The following is an 18671-nucleotide window of genomic DNA, read 5'->3' as shown; positions in this document are numbered from 1 at the left end:
CTGCATAATTGGTCGAAATTGATTTCAGATCTTTCTGCAAACAGCTGGTCGGAATGAATACTAGTATACACGCGGCTCATCCCGATTTCTCAAGGTGATGCTCACTGACTAGCATGTGTGTTTCTGATACTTTATCAGCCTTTTGCAACTTATTCAGAATCGATATCATTCGCAGACACATAGTAGAAAGAGGAACAATAACAGCAGCTGTGATATCATACGGTGTTTCCTGAAGAAAATACCAGGCCTAGACAGATTACCCATCAGAACAGACTACAGAGTGTACCAAACAGGCAGATGAAGATATGCGAAACACGCACACTTAACTCGTTGTCTTCCACAGAATCTGAATCGGTTACATGTTTCATGGTGTGCAGGCAATTTAACAGTCATCGACACTTTATTGCGACGGTGGCATGATCAAGGTGAATTACAGGATTTCCTGAGAGGGTCTTTCACCTCGGCATCTCGCTACTCAATTCAATGCTGTACATTGCAATGCACATAGATTACATGATGACACATCTAAGAGAAAGCCCTTTCTGCTCTACTCTTTGATCTTCATTACCTGCACAGAAGAAACTAAGATTAACAACTGACAGGGGCAGTTTAAAGGGAGCACTTTCACAAAGATGGAAGGGGCATAAGCTAATATGACTAATTGATCTCATAGATAACTAACACTAATTACAGTCCATGATGAAGAAAATTGCTGATGATCATGCTCATTTCATTTGGTTCCTGTATCTGGCCATGCTGCCAGCTTCTGGCGATAAAAAAATTCAACTAGGGATTCTTGCTAGTCATTTTCCAAGAAGCGAGTTATGTTTTGGCTTGGCAATCTAGCCTTGGAAAGGATTTCAGATATTCAAGACAGATTACTTCAAGTAGCTACAGTTAAACAGCATTGTCAGCATATAAGCTACTGGAGGAATGGAAAGAAAATACCTTCATGAGGTTGGTACAGCCTGCGGTTCTGAGGAGTCGACATCTCCCTTTTTAAGCTGACCAGGATGTCCTCCATTGTATGTTCCCTTTCCCAGTTTCCAAGCATAGGAAATAGACTTGGTTCAACCTAGAAATGGTGATAGTTAAGTAGTAATAGGCCTAATATCATTCATAAATTTCCTTGGCATGTTGCACGTTATAAGAATTACGAAACAAAAAAATGCACGTGTACCAATCCAGTTTCTTGGTTCACACATGTCATATTGATCCGAGTCTGGAATCGAACAGTCGGTGGTTTATCTGGATAATCTGTATCACAAAATAGCTTTAATTGATAGATTCGTCCCTCGTGAACAGTCTGCGAAAAATGCACCTCTTAGGTTTGAGAATAATAAAGCAAATGTATTATGTATCAAATTATGGGTATTTCTGCAGCATACATTGGGAGGACCAATGATAGTTCCTGTCCAGGACCGCATATATATGTCATCAGCATCATCCATCCCATAGCTCACAGTTCCATCACCAATGCCCTTCTCACCACGTTCTAGTTCTTCTAGCAGCCTAAAGTTTCTGGGAACTGCAGAAAACATAATAAAACAAAGTATGATGTAAATTATTAGCAACCAACATGCATAGCAGGTATTCAGAGTTCAAATTCATTGTTCTTGTGAACAAAATAAAAGAGCAACAAAGTTTCATGGTTTACTGGAATTTAGTTTGGTTACCCATGAGACTTGGAATTTTGAAAAAGAAAATCATACTGTACATTGCTATAAAAGAACAGAGATATCGGTGCGTTATATTGAGCTTACTTATGTGTATAATGACCTGATTAATGCTTTTTAGAAATGGTGCCATATATACACATAGAAAATATCAAAACAATGACCTGATTAAGGCAAGAAGGCTGAGGGGACAATAGTTGCAAGTTCAAAAAACTATAAGAACATGATCTAGACTTCTGGAGGCATTAAAGGTAGAAAACATTTCCTCCTTTCCCACAAATTCCAAGGCATCCTTTTGTATGAACCAAGTGCCTCCAAATCAGTAGCATAAATACCATGCTTTATATTTGGGGCAATATAAGAAGTTTGGTCAGAATATAAACAGGTGGCTGATAGCCTTATCTTTTACAGGAAATTAGAATTTGCAGCTACTCTAAAATGAAGATGAAGGACCAAACATGTAATTCCCAATCAAATTATGAGTGCACTCAGAACTATCCCAGCCTTCTGACAACTTTTCTGACACTTAAAACTTAATAGGCTGTCGTAAATAAGTTGGGGGCAATGGACTTTAAGTCAAGGACCTTAAACTTAGCAAATAAGCCACATACGCTAAACATGTCCCAACTCTAATTGTGTAGTCAGTGAAATCAACGTTGTTGACATCTTTGAGTATGCGGCTATGAGCTACCAGGTACCTCCGGTCAGCTATAGCGGGCTGACATGTCATTATGTGATGGCCTTACAGAATATGTTGTTGGGCCATGGAAAAGTACCGGTGGAAGTGAACATGAAGTAAATGGTACTCCATCCATCCCAAAATAAGTGCACATCTCGCATTTCAAGGAGTCAACTAATTTTGAGTTTGATTAGATTTATATAAAATATTATCAGCATTTGTATATCCAAATAGTTTTACTATGAAAATACATGGCGTGATTAATCCAATGATGCTTATTTGATATCATGAATATTAGTACTTTTTTTGTATTTATATTTGGTCAAACTTGAGATTGGTTGACTCCTCGAAATATAACGTGCACTTATTTTGGGACGGAGGGAGTATAAAAATAAGTTTGATTGAAATCTGCTTGATGATGAACTAGTCAGTATAGTTATGGAATTGTGATATTGGGTTTAAAAGAAGACTGTTGACTAGGGCCAGTGAACACCCTACTGCTCCCAAGCTCGAAATATGAGGTGTGCACTTATTTTGGGACAGTATAAAAATAAGTTTGATTGGAATCTGCTTCATGATGATCAGTTAATCAGTATAGTTATAAAATTGCGATATTGGGATTAAAAAAATACCATTGACTAGGGACTAGGCCATTGAACACCGCTCCCAAGCAAGCATGTATGCATGTGCACAGCAATTTTGAATTACATTTACCACTGCTATTGAAGATACCAAATCAACAACTCTACACCAAAGTACATTCATGTTATCTCACTATTCTTGTCCTCATGGAAAGCTGCTCTTTAGCTCAGAGCTAGTGAATGTCTATTTATCTACTTTAGGCCAGCAGATGCAAATCTTTCAGCAAAATCTCATAGAGGTTCTTCTACGTAAGTAAGGCCACACATTGACTCAGCGCATGCTACTGCTGGTTTCAGGAAATTTGGTTGATCAAGGTGAGTTGTGGACTCATGCTATTTACATCAAGGAATGGCTAACAAAATGTCAAATGAAATGAAGGAAAATGATAAGATGGCCATGGGTAGGCATAGGACTAACAAGTAGGTAAAGACTAATATTAGAATCGGCGTCACTGCCAAGAAGAGCAAGCATGGGTCCTATTTAAATGTTAAAAAACTGTTAGGAGTAATTTCAGCTTCATTTCTTTACAATTTGGAGAATTATCTTTTGGTTATTTGAGGCATGGTGGTCAGAAATAGCTAACCTTGACTCAATTCTGAATACCATTACTGTAGCTACACATAATGATCTATACACTAGATTACTATATACATGGAAATTTGATTCCAATTACCAGATTGCACTTGTGGATTAATGGGCATTCCTGCTGGATAAGGATAACAGGCACTGTACATACATGCTAGTTCACTACCACACTAATTACTAGTACCCAAATCAATATATGACTCGACCATCCAGAAACTTTTACAGAAATAACTCAGATTACGAAACTATTTCAAGAGCAATGATTCCCAACAAGAGATGAGTGTGACTGCGCAACAGATTCAGGTGGTCCAGCCAAATCCCTAACCAATCGATCCATCTAGAATCGCGCCAATAATCAAGTAACTTAACTCTTCTTTGCTTATATCCATTAAGGAACAAGCTTCCAAGTAGCTTCCAAGTCTCGACCAAAACCTACATAACTACCATTTATATTTGAAGGAAGGATCAATTGGGCCTCACCAACAGCTACGGGGAGATGCTAAATTTGCCCCCAGATTCCACCTCGGCACTACAAGTCTACAATCCCATCCGAAGGCAATCCTAGTTCCGGATAGACCTATCTTTAGCCCAAGAGGTTGTTGACTACATGGCGGTACAAACGGTAATTCTGCACCTAAGTTGCGCACGGCAATCTTGATGTGGCGTCAATTCCAATCAGAGGCAATGCCGGATCGGGTTCCCCAAGCAGCCCCAGGTGACCCTGAGCCCACTCCCACCAAGCTCTCTCCTCGGCTCCTCCCTTACTCGAAGGGCGCCCATATCCGATCGGGAATCCAAACAACCATGCCTTGTTGGCCACAGAGATCCCGACTCTCCACTCGAATTCGCAGACCGACGAACACACAAACACACCATATGCAACTAGGCACCTCGGGAGAAATGACGGACAGAGACTGCTACTCACCGATAACCGGACCCGAGGATCCCTCGGACCCCATGGCGAACCCGTCCGCTTCCTCCAGCTTCGACGCTGCCCCCTGCGATCTCTTGAGACGGGAGGAGGCGAGGATGCGTGATGGAAGCGGCCGTGCTAAACCGAGCAGGGAGGAGAAGGAATATACCAAGCCCCGCCCCCGCGTGAGGTCGTCTTCGGTGGGACGCCGAGGTCCGAGTGGCGACTGGGGACTGAGTAGAAAAAACCAGTTAGTTATTAGGACCGGACCGGACCGGCGGTTCGACCGCTAAAAGACCGAACTAAGTCTACACCGGTCCGGTTCACTTAAAAGACCGTCTGTGCAATTGAACCGTTAAAAACCGTTGAACTGGCCGGTTTTTTACGGAACCGATGAACCGGCCGGTTCCATACGAACCGATGAGTTTTTGAGTTTTTCCAAAATTACCCTTCTGTGCACTGAGTACGACCTTATCTAGTTAGGGGCATTATTGGAAATTGGCTCCAAATCTTGCATTGAACCGGCCGGTCCGGAATGGTGCTGTACTGCTGTGCGTGCAGTCTGCTCTGGCTGGTGGCGTGCATCCGCTGTGCACCTGCTGCGATGGTCCCCACAGGGCCCCACCTGTTGTGCACGCGCTCACGCAGATGGTTCGTTGATTGGACTTTCGGAGTACTGGACCTTCACGTGTCTTTTAAATTTTAAAAATTCAAAACTTTTTTCGATAGTTGGTTTTTGGCTGATAAACCTGACTGGTGCTGGTTTGTTATGAGAAAGAAATACTGTTGGCTGGCTGATAAGCCCTGGTTGAAACCAACAGGCAGGCTGAATATATCCATTTTGATTATCTGAATGACCTCTTCACAATAGTGCACTCCATTTCAGTATTTGAGATTGTTTTACAATGATGAATATTTAAATTACTATTTAGTTTTTTTACCAATTTATAAATACTCCATATATTATCTTTTCATGCGCATTTTATGTTTCTTTATCATCTAATTTGCATATGTAATCAATTATTCAATTATATATTATTGATTATTTATTGTATATTATTATATTACACTGGTTCAAAATATTTGTGGGCGGTTCAATTCATCCGGTCCAAAACTATCGAACCAGCGGTTCAACCGGTTCTTAACGGTTGGACCAGTGAACCAGTGAACCAATGGCCTTGCCGGTTCAATCTCCGGTCCGATCCTAATAACATGAAAAACAGCAAGAAAGGAACTGCTCTGCTGCAGTCTGCAGAGACAGGGGAAGGGATACCGGATGCAGCAGAAAGAGGGTTAGAATAAATGGAGTTGTTTAGCTTTAGCTCCCACTTATTGAAAAAAAAATACATACTTCTCCTGCCCTAAAATAATTGACACTTTAGAGACCGTTTGTCGTGGCTCTGAATTCCTTCTAAAACAGCTTCACTCCTTTAGTAGAGCTAAAATCATTTTGACAAACATTCAATAAAAACAGCTCCAGTAGCAATATTGTAAGGTGGACATTAAACACGGTTCCATAAACAAGAGTCACACAAGAAGCTAGAGCCATGCTAAAGAGGCTCTTAGCTATGAATCTGAATTGTCAAGTTAGGAGATTCCCCGCCCCCGCCCCCACACACTGTCGTGGGGTATTAACTTCATCCTTTGTGTGCAACATCCACCCACCCATATTTGGGCTTTGTGTTTAGGGTATGTTGGTTCTCGTCTTAAACCTAGCCTAGCTAGCTAAGCCAGGTAGCTAAAACTTGGCTCTTGCAATAAAAGAGGTTGTTGTTTGGTTTGCTTATCCTAAATAAGCCTAGCTTGTATAGATCCTGTTTGGTTGGCTGGTTAGCTCGGATACAGTCACCATGTTCTTTTGAAGGTGAGTTTTTAACTCAATCACTGCTTCGGGAGTTCACTGCGTGGAGGTTGAAGAACTCGAGGGTGATGAAGACAAGCATGCGGAAGAGGTAGGCAGAGATGACGAGGTTGTGGCGCGTGTGCAGGCCTAGGTCGAAGATGGGTGAGCGCTAGGGCGTCCGGACCAGGGGCTGCTACAGGACCTCCGACTTCGACGGAGAGGAACACTCCCCCCGCGCACGTTTGAATCTGGTCTGGCTTCAGTATGGTTGGTACATTGTTGGGCGTGCCCTGAAGGCCGGTTTAGGCAACTAAACAGGCCCAAGTTAGCTCCGTTGAGCGGGCTTGTTTAGATCTGAAAATTTTGGCAAAATGGCACTGTAGCAGTTTTCGTTGTTATTTGGCAATTAGTGTCCAATCATAGTCTAGTTAGGCTTAAAAGATTCGTCTCGTGGATTTCGTCTAAACTGTGTAATTAGTTTTATTTTTTATTTATATTTAATACTTCATGCATGCGTTCAAAGATTCGATGTGACAGGGAATCTTAAAAAATTTTGTAAAATTTTTTGCAACTAAACTGGACCTTAGACAGGGGAAGTCAAAGGAACCAAAGCACACTCATATTATTGCAACCCTACCTAACGCCCATGCCCAAGCCGGAGCGTTGGGAGAAGCCCTAAGAAGGACATTATCGTGAGGAATAAGTCGTTGGTCTGATCTCGTCAGTAATAGTGAAAGATGACTTCGTCGGTACTCATGATGCGAAGGATGCGTTGGCCTCCTCTGTTATATTGCTACATTTCGCTTCTAGTTTAAGACCCTGTTTGGTTGGGCTTTTGGCTTTGGCTTTTGGCCCTAAAAGCCAAAAGCCCAACCAAAGGGGCTGTTTTTGGAGGATGCTTTTTCAGAAGCAGCTGCTTTTCCGTAGTTCATTTTTGAAAGCTGGTTTGACCCTGCTTTTAGTTTTTGGCTTTCTGCTTTCCGAAATTGGTGGAATAAAAAGCTCTTCCATAGTTGTTTCAAGAGAGATAAAGATAAAAGGTATATTTTATACTTGTTTAACCAAACAACTTTCAGCTTTTCTACAGCTCACAGCCCACAGCAGCTTTTCCACAGCTCACAGCCCACAGCAGCTTTTTCCCACAGCCACAGCTCAACCAAACAGGGCCTAAGCAATTTTGGATCTAGTTAGACAAGCGCGGAGCCGAACCAAACGCTCGCACGTAGGCACATGACACTTGTTACTAGCTTGGTCCCCAAAACTTAATTGCATGAGAGCAGGTATACAAGCCCCTTGCAAAAATCATAGCATGTCATCCCTGAGCTGCTGAGCAGCCCATAACAGAATTCCGAAACACTAAATGGTACAGTTCTCCAGTGAGCTTTAATATTTTTTTTCTTTGCTGGATTTCAATAATTCCAAGAGATGCAAATTTTATTGAAGAAATTCACGAGTTGCACCCGCTTACAAGATCTGGTTATGCCTTGTCCAAGTTCCTATTATTATTCCCACCCGAAAACCAAGAAGCGATATCATCATCAGACTCAACCAGCTCCATGCTTCTTGGAAGACGGCCGGGGCTAGAAGGCCGATTGCTTTCTCGTGATTCCGTAGTTTGAAGGCCTTTATTTCTCCTGGACATTTCGTCCTTCCACTTCTCCCTTGCAAGACGATCTTGGGAATTAGCAGTCCTGCCCCCAACAATGGGAAAACTCTCAAGGAATCTGTAGTCCTTCTGTTGCAGGAGTGCATCATTATCCCTGCTATCACCTCCTTCATCGTCTGCGCTCCAGAAATCTGAATCTTCGTCAGATGGTGAAGCATTCTTTTGCGGACTTGGCCACCTCTTCAGCTGGACGCCATCTTGAACAAATGAAATACTAGGTTTCTTACTATGCTCTAAATCATGACGTGATTCAATACTATCTTGATTGTTTAGAGACTTTGGTCTTTTCCAACCACATTTCAAGCAGAATCCATTCCTCTTGAAGTTCACATAGTTACACCTGTAGTTGAACATAACACATAAACATAGTTATCTTCCATTTTCTGAAATGTACTAGAATTCTAGAAATAAAAATCATAGCAGTGAAAGGATAGTCACACAAGGCCAACACCATCTTCAACTATAAGATTGTATTGGCAGTAGACATCAGAACAGTTCAAATATTCAACAAATAAGCAGATATAATAGTGTAGTAGAAATAGGCACTCACGACACACATTCCCATTCTCCTGGGTTGAGTAAACGGTTTGTTGGTTTCTCATGGCATTGCAAGCATCTTGTGTTCTTAGAAAAATTCAAAAAGTTGCACCTGAAACTTTAAGGTCAGTATAAGAGAAAGAAAAAAAAACAGAACTTGCAGTAAATATTTCTCATAAACTAGAGCTATAAGCAGGCTCACCTTTTGCATATCCAGTCACCCTTTTTGAGAGGTAGATGCTCTTGGTCTTCATGCAGCAACCGATACCTCTCTTGGAATTCTCCATCGCAGCGCAAACATTTGATATTCTTTGCAAAATTCAGAAAGTCACATCTGACAATAAATGCAAAGCATTATGACCAGGAGGATATGTGTAGACACGCATATTAACTTTTCTAACATACTTGGGACAATTCCAATCACCCTGCTTCATGGGTACAGCAGATTGACCTTTGCGTTGTGCAGCTTTCACAGTGCTGGAACCAGGTCCCCTAGAATCAACCTCGACAACCTCATTTAGTAGGATTTTTATTGATTCCCTGACATTTTTGTTCAGGCATGCTCTATTCTCTACATTGCCGGTAATAACATCAAGACCATAAGTCAAAAGGACGCGCATAACATCCACAGTTCTTCCAACTTCCTCTTTCCGAGCCTTTACATATGCCCTATCACAGCTTCCTCTTAAATTGCATTGGCTGCAAACCTGTTAGCATAAGCTGATACTACATAAATTAATGTCCTAGATTTAGAGCAACCAAACTTTCAAGCGTAAACAAAATTAATGTATTTACGATATAAGGATCGAGGATCCAACAGGTTTGGGAAATTATACTGCACAGTAAGCAAATATTTTTCTAGTTCCTGAGAAAGGAAAAAGGAAAATCCATATTGCACATATTTTCTACTAGCCAGTTCACTAGTGTGAAGTGGATTTAGTGAAAGAAAGGTTGTTGATGAGGTCAAATAGGTGACCAGTTCTATTCCTTCACACCACATGTTTGTATTCAAAGAGTTCAAACATGAGATTTAAAAGCAAACATATTAAGGTCACACACAATTGTATTACCATACACAAGCCTAACAAAGCTTTTGCTTGGGCATAAGCCTGGTCTACTATTCTTTTTTGTGTCTATAATTCAGTGTTGATTCGTAGATCCTACACAAAACCTTGAGTTTACATTCAGAATATTTAAAGTTTGTGGTAATTAAAAGAATATAAAAATTCAGTGCATCAAGAGAAATCTTCAATGCATATTTCCATGTAGTTACCTCTCCTTCATCAAGTCCTACATAGGCCCGCAGTCGTTTCCCAGAGTTTACAACCTTCCTGTCAATGCTGGGACAACCACATCGCATGGCAACCTGAATATCCCATCTTGATATATGCCTGCAACAATAGACTTTCAACTTTAGCTTACAGCATCCATTAAGTCCTTTAGTTAAAAGTTGGGACTCATGAAACAAAAGATAGCAGTACTACTCTACATGCTGAAACAATGTCTTGTAATCGCACACATCTAAGAGTTTCTGTAGGGTACAGTGATATAACTTGAGGAAACCCATAATGTACTTTGCACTTGTTACCATCCCCAGAAATGGTACTATTAGGCAAGCTTTGCTCCACGAGTTGCTATTGAAGTGTGACACATCAATTTGGCACAGTGTCAGGGCACGTATAATTAGCCAAAATGTTGCAACAACCGCCAAAGTTTGTTCCCTTCATGGTAAACATGCAACCACTTTTACATGCACAGCTGGGGTGCCTGGAAGAAAAAAGGCACCGCGAATGGCTAGCACATTTCAACAAACACCTAGCTTGCAGCTAAAATCATAGCCCCAGCAGAGATAATGGCCTCAACGCGCACACCAACCCAGGCCAAGAACCCAACCCCAAAACCACTAGTCCGAGCACGGCCACCTCACCTGATGAGCTCCGGCCGCTGGCGCCCGAATTGGAGGCAGGCGGTGCGGACAGCGTTGGCGTCCTTAGAAGACAGCGAGGCGGCGGCGAAGGTGGAGGGGTCAACGTGGCCCCGACGGAGGAGGTGCTCCATCAGAGCAACCCACTCCGGCCACGGGTGCGCTATATCCACAGCTGCCGGAGCGTTTCCAGCAAGAGCAAGGCCGCTTCTTAGCTCTTCTAAAACCTGGCATTGCTCTCTATGGGGAGGCCGTGGCGATGGTTTATGAGAGGGGGAGAGCTCGAGATCGTCGACCTCGGAGCGGAGGAAGGCTAGCCTTAGGTCAGGCCGGGGAGGAGCGCTGTGGTGCGAGAACCGCCGGAGCGCGGGCGCTGCGGCCGCGGTGGCAAGGGCAAGCCGGCGGTGCATCCGGTAGGTGGGGATGTCCAAACCGCGTCGGCCTCCGGCCGGATTCAAGTTGCCCAACTTTTTTTTTTTAATTCAAGTTGTCCAACTAAGCGCTGTAGCCTATAGTCAGGCCCGGTCCAACTTGGTAAACTAAAGGAACTAGAGCTTGTTTGGCCCAACTAAGAGCCTCTTTGCTAAGGCAGGAGCTTCAGCTCCGGCTCCTGCAGGAGCTGTGCCAAATGCCTGTTTTAAAAAGGGCTCCGCATGGGGAGCCGGTCAAGAGCCGGAGCCATTTTTTGCCTGCGCAGGAGAAGTCTCAAAAACGAGCTTCACATGGCTCCTTGTTGTGGGTTCACGTCGTCTAGTACGAAGGAGCCGTTTTGCCAAACGTTTTCCAGAACGACTTAAGCTCCTCCAGAGGAGCTGCTCCTTCAGAGGAGCCAGAGCCGGAGCCATTTTCAGAGGAGCCAGAGCCCTGCCAAACAGACCCTAAAACTAAAGACTAAGCAAGTAGCTAGAGCTTTGCACAGCAAGGAGGAATGAGTTTTGGCCCTGTATTTACTGATATTTCAATATGCAAGTCCTACACAAGCAGCTTTATTTGGCTAATTTTTTTAGATAAAGGAAATTAATGTAAATATAGTTGAGAATATGGGTAATTTTGTGTGATTCCTTACGCTCAGAAAAATCCATCTGTGGTCATTTGCTGAAATAATAATACAAAACGTTCTAGCTAACCATAGGCTAGCTATCTGGAGTCATTTTGGTGACTCCACACTACACTGCCTCAATAACAAATATACTGGTAGTATATATAAGTTTGAAGACAGATAGCTGATTCCGTTTGTCCATAGATTCAAGACCAGTTGAATTTTATACTGATACCAGATAGCTAGTTCTATCACAGATACAGTAAAAATGGTAATTCTCATTAATCCTTGCTCTGACCCTCAACAAAATCCGGTTACAATAAACAGACAAGCTGCCACTCAGAAGGCCACTGAGACTGTTCTCCTAGCTTCACATTCTTGGGCACAAAAGTGGGACTCATTTCAACAGAAACATTTTCTCCTAGAGGCTAAGATGCCTATCAGCTGAACTGCCAGAAAACGGACTCGCTACAATCTCTACCACCATCATTAAATCACTGCAGAAGTGAACATGCCAAAACCAGACTTCGTCAGACGAGACTCACTTACATCTCTATATCATCAATTCATCATCATCATCATCGCTGTAGAAGTGCACGTGCCAGAGCCAGTCGTCATCAGAAAGCTTGTCGCTTCAGCCTGTCCATGAGAAGGTGCGCAACTGAATCGTATCCTTGCTCCCTTGCTGTTGCAATGGCAAAGAAAGTGAAAAAAAGAGGCAGATATGTTTATCAGTGACAGCAAGAACAGCATATTTCACATATGTGAACAGGAGTAGAATCAGAATTACCATTATATATGGCAATCCCAGTCGGTGGTATCTTCCTCTTCTTCAAGCAGAAGGAGCTGCATCGTCGTGTGACCAAAGGTTACCGAGTGAGTGGTGGGAAACTGAATTTTTTAAAACACTACGTATCCTGACAGCACCATTTCAGACCTCTGATTGTAGAACTAAATAGAGCAAGGTTGGTGAAACGCTCACCTGTTGCATATCCAGAATTTCTTGATACCCTTCTCCTCAACGCAGTGAGGGCACAGCCAGTTCTTGTTCTTCTTCACCTCTTCCATCTCTGCTACCACATCTCAAAGTTTAGTAAGTAGGCCGATAAAATCCACCAAGAACAAAGCCATTTCAGCGTTGAGCAACTAAGCAAGTCCGCTTACCTTCGCCGTACCTAATTTTCAGGCAAGCACGGCAGAGTATCCCATTAGAAGAATGGCAAGATGAGCACTCTGTCTTTCCTGTCAAATATTTGCCAAAGTATTGAGTGTTGACATGATCATACTAGATGCGGAAATTAGGGGAAAAGAGGATAATCCTTTACGGATTCTTTTTACCTAAACATGGTTGCTTCAGGTCTCCTTCCCCGCAGCGCTTGCAGTCCTCCTCACCGCACAATTTCTTCTGCCTTTGATCATAGAGAACGACTTTTGTCAGCTACTTGCACACTAATCCCGTGCGATCTTTCTCAGGAACGCAACCGGAAGCACCAATCGGTGATTCATGTTTGTAATGATGAGTACCTGCAGAAATGGCAGCAGATCCCAAGAACAGGGTCGTACACGCCGCCCCTCCCCCTGCTGTCGCACCGCCTCTCCTGCAGCGCCTGTACTCTCTCCTTGGCCACCGCCGTCGCCCACTTCCCCTCCTTATCATCTTCCCATGTATCATCCTCCTCCTCCGATCCCGCCGCCGTCAATTTACTAAGAGCTCCTGCCAGAAAATAAAAGGAACTTACTTGAGCTGTTTCCCGTCACAAACAACACGAGTCGATCCACGGAAGAGGGCATTCGATGCTTCAACCTGTGCCCTGCCCATTCAGCCGGGCGGAACAGCGGCGCGTCGCGGCGAGGAGGCGGCCGGAGCGGCGGAGCGGGGTCATGCTCGTCACCCGTGGCCTGGGGGTCCTCCGAGGCGTCGCGCTCCCGGACGCGCGGTGGCTGGAGGCGGAGGCGATGTCGCTGAGCTCTCCCGCGCAGCGGAGAAGGCCGAGCATCTCCATCCTGGCCTGCACACACGCCACGAAACAAGAATCGGAGATGACGCAAGAAATTCCTCATCCGGTGGAGATCGAATTCGGGTAGGGTGCCTGCGCCTTACCATGTTCTCGGAGATGCGGGCGTTGCGGAGACTCTCGTAGTCGGACTTGGCTCCGAGCTTCCCCATGGCGGCGGCGTCAGGCCAGCGGCTTTGGACGGCTTGCAAAGATTTGGTTGCGGTGCTCGGCAGATCTGTACTCTGGTGGTACAGTGCTGAGTCGGACTTGGCTCTGTGAAGTTTTGAATGGAACAAAGGTAACAAACGGCTCTATTTTTTTTTATGTGCGTCGGGCGCCGCAGAAGTGTTCGAAGAGTATTATATTTTTTACTATTTTGCCCATGAGACCATGACGTATTGTTTTTTTTGTCTGGAGTGAGGGAGTAAAACAGCTAGTTTTTTATTCTTCTTTTATCTTCCAAGAAGGACGGCTAATTCATATAATAAAGGGTAATGCTCATATTCGGTCGTCCGTTCGTCCGGACCCCGCCTGAGTCACCCGCTCGTGGAACGGACCCCGCCCACAACACCCCGTATGCATTGCCTGCTCGCTCTGCTGCGTGCCCTTGCTCGCGGGACAGATCCCGTCCTCCCCGTTGCGCGCCCCTGCTCGCAGGACGGATCTCGACCTCCCCAACTCGTACTCACGCCTCCTGTTGCGGTCGACTCCATCCGCCTGCCGCGCTCCCTACCGAGGTCCGTGCTGCCGACAACCTCCACACTGGCGACCTCCGCGTCACTTTGTAGCCTCTATTTTCGTCCAGGCAGCAAGTAGATGTTGTGTTTGAAAGCGCATGTTGCAAGCGACTGTTTCAAGTTTGTTAAATGTTTCAGAGATATATTGCAGGTGTTTCATATGGATGTTGCAAAAGTAGGTCGAGATGTTGCATATGTTGCAATGGTTGTATACGTATGTTGCAAGCTTTTGTTTCTAATATTTCATTTGTTTTTTCAGACGTATGTTGCAAGTGTGTTTATTTGTACGTTGCATATGTGTTTGCAAGTGTTTTATCTGGATGTTGTGTATGCTTTTGCAATGGTTTCAAGTGTTTTTCAGGTGTTTTTGCGAGTGTTTCAGATGTATATTTTAAGTGTTTTATGTGCCTTTAAACGTATGTTGTAAGTGTTGTATCTGAATGTTTCAAAAGTAGATCAGATGTTGCATCTCCCTCCTTGCCTTCTGCTGCCTCGTCTCGATGTCTCCTCCACCCGGCATCGACTGGGCATCTGCCGCCTTCTCCCTCTCTTCTCGATGCTGATGATGTTCGGAGTGACACGGCCCCACGTGAGCGCATAAAACAACGTGAAAAAATGATTGCAGGCGCGGGCGTTAGGACACAAGCTAAGCCCCAATAATATTGCAGCACCTGTTATTTTGTTTCCTTTCGGGATCATTCACCCATGAATTATGCCACGTGTCACACCATGAGTTTGGTCAAATCCTCATACTCAGATGCATATATACACATGAGGCTAGCTGGCCAGGTCCACAGGATTCCGACCTTCCGAAATGCAAATAGAGAACACCATGGCATTTACACCCTAACCAATTACCAAACGAGTAGACCATGGGTATCAATACCCATAGGCCATAGCCAAAAATAATTGTATGTTTGTCTGTCCAGGGTTTCTTTTTGGCATTCTAGTTTTACCCTTTAATTTAAAGTGAAATGTACGAACAATCCTTATAATGAAGCGTCACTCAGTTCCAGTCCCCGTGAACTTTGTAAATACAGATTAAGGTCCCTAAACTTGTTAGATACATTATCCAGAAATCCTAAGTGCATGTTTAGTGTGTAGATTTCATGGTAACAACTAACAAGCCAGGTATTTAGGTAATTCAGACTCAGCTGTGATACAATACATTTTGTCCCCGCTCGCTTCGCTGAAAAAAAGCCAAAACACTGTTCCCGCTGATTTGTTGTGAGAGAAAAACATTGTTCCCGCTGAAAAAATAAGCTGAAAAGTACGGATTATAAGAGAAGCGAACAGGGCCTTTAGCAGGACCATAGACCCTAATGTGCAGTTTTTTAGTTTATGAACCTCGACTACGATATTTTGAAGGACCATCCATGTATTTTACTCTTTGTTGTTTTAGCAAGTTTGGTTTTAGTTTCTCTACCATGGCGAAGGTGGTATGAAATTTTCATGTGCAACATCAACCGAGGTAAAGTGGGAGCGACTACAATGAGGCTTTGCGACAGTAACGGCGAGCAGTTGAGAAGAGCTCACAGCCCCACAGAATGGCCTCACAATTGTACAGTAAGTGGAGAGTGGCGAACCGAACGCGCACAACGCACCTGTACTTTGCATTTTGCAAAGGCCGGCGCTACTCGTCTGTGACACTACGGGAAGCTGATGATGAGCTTCATTGGTAAAACTTGAGACAACAAGCAAGCTTTTATCACATAGGCCCGACGGGGAAAGGGAGCGAACGGAGGTGCACGATGAATCAGTGCTTGTTTAGTTAACGTCCAAATTCCCAAAAAGTGTTACAGTAGCCATCACATCGAATCTTGCGATACGTGCATGAAGCATTAAATGTAGACGAAAAAAAAACTAATTGTACAGTTGAGTTGAAAATTACGAGACGAATGTTTTGAACCGAATTAGTCCATGATTGAACACCAATTGCCAACTAAAAACGAAAGTGCTACAGTAGCCAAATTTCCAAAATTCGCGAGCTAAACACAGCCTTACAGGAATTCAACAGAGACTCAGCCACAAAATTTCAGATACCATAGCATGCTCCAAACACACCTGGAGACTGGAGTCTGGTACCTGAACCCAACCTCTGCGTTGCCTGCTATCCTGACACCTTAATCTGAAACGAAAGCTCATGGAATCGACTCTAATACTACTAGACACGGGGTGATTATGTATTTAGCTGGAGATCAAGGCAGAAGCTTGGTGGTAGATAAGATGAGCATCATGCCTGCAAAAGATGAATCCAAGTGATGACTATTATCAGAGGAGATGTGGAAAACGTGATAGATATTAGAGATACTTGCTGCTGCTTGACATTTACCTATGCACGGCCGGTTCAGGCCTCGTTCCACGCACCGATTTGCAGTCATCCGCGCAGCACGATTTCACCTGCATTTGATCACACAACCAAGCTTTCTCAGCAAGCTATATTGCGAATCTGAATATCTGACTCCATACGTTCTTCGCTCAAGGAAACGACTGTCGTTGCTACTTGTATACCAGTAGTAATAGAACTTGCTGAATATAAATCAGCAGTACAGATGGTAGGAGGAATGGCATCTGTACGACTGTACCTACAGAGGTGGCAGTTTCCCCATGAACAGGTTCATACACGGCCCCCATCTCCTCGCCGCCATTGTCCTGCGGCGCCGGCGCCATCTCCCCGCCGACCACTGCCGGCGCATCGCTGTCGTAGTCCACCAACATAGGAGTCGCCTTGCCCAGATGACCTACGAGGAGGCAACAGTATCAAATGCGTTTCAATCTCAGACACAGTCGGGAACAGCCTCCAATCGAGACACAGAGAATGCACGCCCGCCATGGCAGACCTCTGAGAGGCAGCGCCTTGTGCTGCACGGCCAGCCCGTTCAGCCGCGGGGAGCGCCGGGGCGGGCCCGTGGCGTACTGCTTGTAGGTGTAGGGGCGGGGGGCGGGGGGCGGGGTCATCATGTTGAGCTCCTCCTTCGTACGGCTTAGCCCAAGCATCTCCATCCGAGCCTGCGTGCCACATAAGATTTGCCGAGGATCAGCGGTGCCGCGCGCGATCAAATCCTTCGTGTTCGTTGGATGAATGAAGATCCAAGCATGGGGAAACGTGTGCGCCTACCTTGTTCTCCGAGATGTGGGCGTTGCGGACGCTCTCGTAATCGGATTCGTAGCTGCGCTTTCCCATGACGGCGGCGGCGGCGTGCACCGGATGGATGGAGCCTGGTTGCTTTGGGGAGAAGAGAGAGCCTGGTTGCTTTTACTGGAGAGAAGAGAGAGCCGGACGGAAGGTTCAACGCTTCGAGAAATGGTAAGCATAAATGCACGACTACCGGTACGGCGAATGGAATGGTGGCATGGTGCCGCGCCTGCTTTCTGGGCCGAGCCTAGCGGAGCAACTTCCAGCCTGATCGCTGGGCTGGGGCTGGCCAGCCCCTCACATGGCTACTGTTCATGCGAATCAGCCAGCAGTACTTTTCTTTCACATAAACGAACCAGCAATGATAGAGCACGTGCTCAGAGCACTCCAAAGTAGAAATCAGCATGTTCTATCTCTATTAGTGCTCGTTTAGTTTTCAAAAAATGCTACAGTAGTCATCGTATCGAATCTTACGATACGTGTATGGAGTATTAAATATAGACGAAAAAAAACTAATTGCACAGTTTAGTTGGAAATTGCGAGACGAACGTTTTGAGCCTAATAAGTCCATGATTGAACACTAATTGTCAAATAAAAACGAAAGTGCTACCGTAGCCAATTTTTCAAAATTCATGAACTAAACACGCACTTAATTAACTTATAATGTAGATATTTTAGAGCACGTGCTTAGAGCACTCCAAAGTAGAAATCAGCATGTTCTATCTCTATTAATTAACTTATAACGGAGATATTTTGCTGATGTGACGGCTAATTTAACGAGGAGAGAAGGGAAAAAACTTAGAAACGACGTCCACACGCGCGACAAGCCAGTCGAAACCATCGCATACAGCGTTGGGAAGGAGGGCTCCCGAAAGCATCCAGGTCCCAAGTTGGATTTCGGTGATTAATAACAATACGAGATTACTATAACTAATGTGTGTTTTACAGCTGCAATTAAGTTAGGTTATGGTAATGACAATTAATTGAGCAATCATGGTTGTCATGCCCCTACGATAAAAATCGTTTCGGTTTTTAAATGATGGACGACAAGGTTAGGATAGACTAGTTCTAAGTGTCGTTTGGTGTTAAAGAGATACTTAGAGTAGTTTAGGACTTTGTATTATTCTTTGACCGTACTATTAGGGGGGTATGGACCGGTGGCTTGACTTAGGTGAGTCTAGTGGGTTAGGTGTGGTGCACACTTGTCAAATCTAACACTAGGTAGCTCCTAAGTATCCCTTAGATCAATTGAAGCAAACTTCATTCACATATGATTGTGAGTTTGAAGTGAATGGAG

At 44.4% G+C, this 18671-nt stretch overlaps 4 protein-coding genes across 4 annotated transcripts; all 4 read right to left on the bottom strand.

The window, feature by feature from the left end:
* Nucleotides 1-304: 304 nt before the first annotated feature.
* LOC136475360 (ubiquitin-conjugating enzyme E2 variant 1D-like) lies at nt 305-4681 on the bottom strand. Its single transcript, XM_066472884.1, has 5 exons — nt 4508-4681; nt 1389-1528; nt 1181-1306; nt 949-1075; nt 305-568 (listed from the first exon to the last, which is right to left on the bottom strand). Exons 1-5 carry the CDS (start codon nt 4539-4541, stop codon nt 510-512), a joined length of 486 nt encoding a protein of 161 aa, XP_066328981.1. The 5' UTR covers nt 4542-4681; the 3' UTR covers nt 305-509.
* A 2910-nt stretch (nt 4682-7591) lies between these two features.
* On the bottom strand, nt 7592-10918 carry LOC136475349 (zinc finger protein VAR3, chloroplastic-like). Its single transcript, XM_066472880.1, has 6 exons — nt 10469-10918; nt 9815-9932; nt 8947-9248; nt 8744-8875; nt 8555-8653; nt 7592-8344 (listed from the first exon to the last, which is right to left on the bottom strand). The coding sequence occupies exons 1-6, from the start codon at nt 10873-10875 to the stop codon at nt 7816-7818; spliced, it is 1587 nt and encodes a 528-aa protein (XP_066328977.1). The 5' UTR covers nt 10876-10918; the 3' UTR covers nt 7592-7815.
* An 872-nt stretch (nt 10919-11790) lies between these two features.
* LOC136475336 (uncharacterized) lies at nt 11791-13754 on the bottom strand. The gene is made up of 8 exons (XM_066472876.1): nt 13606-13754; nt 13309-13513; nt 13029-13218; nt 12843-12913; nt 12669-12746; nt 12487-12574; nt 12295-12350; nt 11791-12189 (listed from the first exon to the last, which is right to left on the bottom strand). Exons 1-8 carry the CDS (start codon nt 13669-13671, stop codon nt 12122-12124), a joined length of 822 nt encoding a protein of 273 aa, XP_066328973.1. The 5' UTR covers nt 13672-13754; the 3' UTR covers nt 11791-12121.
* Nucleotides 13755-16103: 2349 nt separating this feature from the next.
* On the bottom strand, nt 16104-17548 carry LOC136475324 (uncharacterized). Its single transcript, XM_066472871.1, has 5 exons — nt 17357-17548; nt 17079-17247; nt 16824-16979; nt 16571-16638; nt 16104-16477 (listed from the first exon to the last, which is right to left on the bottom strand). The coding sequence occupies exons 1-4, from the start codon at nt 17420-17422 to the stop codon at nt 16616-16618; spliced, it is 414 nt and encodes a 137-aa protein (XP_066328968.1). The 5' UTR covers nt 17423-17548; the 3' UTR covers nt 16104-16477; nt 16571-16615.
* Between the last annotated feature and the right edge of the window lie 1123 nt (nt 17549-18671).

Source organism: Miscanthus floridulus, chromosome 1, assembly GCF_019320115.1.
Source record: "Miscanthus floridulus cultivar M001 chromosome 1, ASM1932011v1, whole genome shotgun sequence".
Taxonomy (NCBI): Eukaryota; Viridiplantae; Streptophyta; class Magnoliopsida; order Poales; family Poaceae; genus Miscanthus; species Miscanthus floridulus.
Note: the sequence above shows the minus strand (reverse complement) of the source record. Positions and strands in the feature narration are given on the sequence as shown.

Coding starts and splice junctions, on each gene's coding strand:
- LOC136475349 (XM_066472880.1), bottom strand. CDS start 10,875: ATGCACCGCCGGCTTGCCCTTGCCACCGCGGCCGCAGCGCCCGCGCTC. Junction 9,249..9,814: donor TAGGACTTGATGAAGGAGAG/GTAACTACATGG, acceptor TTATGCTAACAG/GTTTGCAGCCAATGCAATTT. Junction 8,345..8,554: donor GGAGAATGGGAATGTGTGTC/GTGAGTGCCTAT, acceptor GTTCAACTACAG/GTGTAACTATGTGAACTTCA.
- LOC136475360 (XM_066472884.1), bottom strand. CDS start 4,541: ATGGGGTCCGAGGGATCCTCGGGTCCGGTTATCG. Junction 1,529..4,507: donor ATCCTCGGGTCCGGTTATCG/GTGAGTAGCAGT, acceptor TGTTTTCTGCAG/TTCCCAGAAACTTTAGGCTG. Junction 1,307..1,388: donor CTATCATTGGTCCTCCCAAT/GTATGCTGCAGA, acceptor CATTTTTCGCAG/ACTGTTCACGAGGGACGAAT.
- LOC136475324 (XM_066472871.1), bottom strand. CDS start 17,422: ATGGGAAAGCGCAGCTACGAATCCGATTACGAGAGCGTCCGCAACGCC. Junction 16,980..17,078: donor CAAGGCGCTGCCTCTCAGAG/GTCTGCCATGGC, acceptor GCCTCCTCGTAG/GTCATCTGGGCAAGGCGACT. Junction 16,639..16,823: donor GGAAACTGCCACCTCTGTAG/GTACAGTCGTAC, acceptor GATCAAATGCAG/GTGAAATCGTGCTGCGCGGA.
- LOC136475336 (XM_066472876.1), bottom strand. CDS start 13,671: ATGGGGAAGCTCGGAGCCAAGTCCGACTACGAGAGTCTCCGCAACGCC. Junction 13,219..13,308: donor GCTGAATGGGCAGGGCACAG/GTTGAAGCATCG, acceptor ATTTTCTGGCAG/GAGCTCTTAGTAAATTGACG. Junction 12,747..12,842: donor CCTGAAGCAACCATGTTTAG/GTAAAAAGAATC, acceptor AATATTTGACAG/GAAAGACAGAGTGCTCATCT.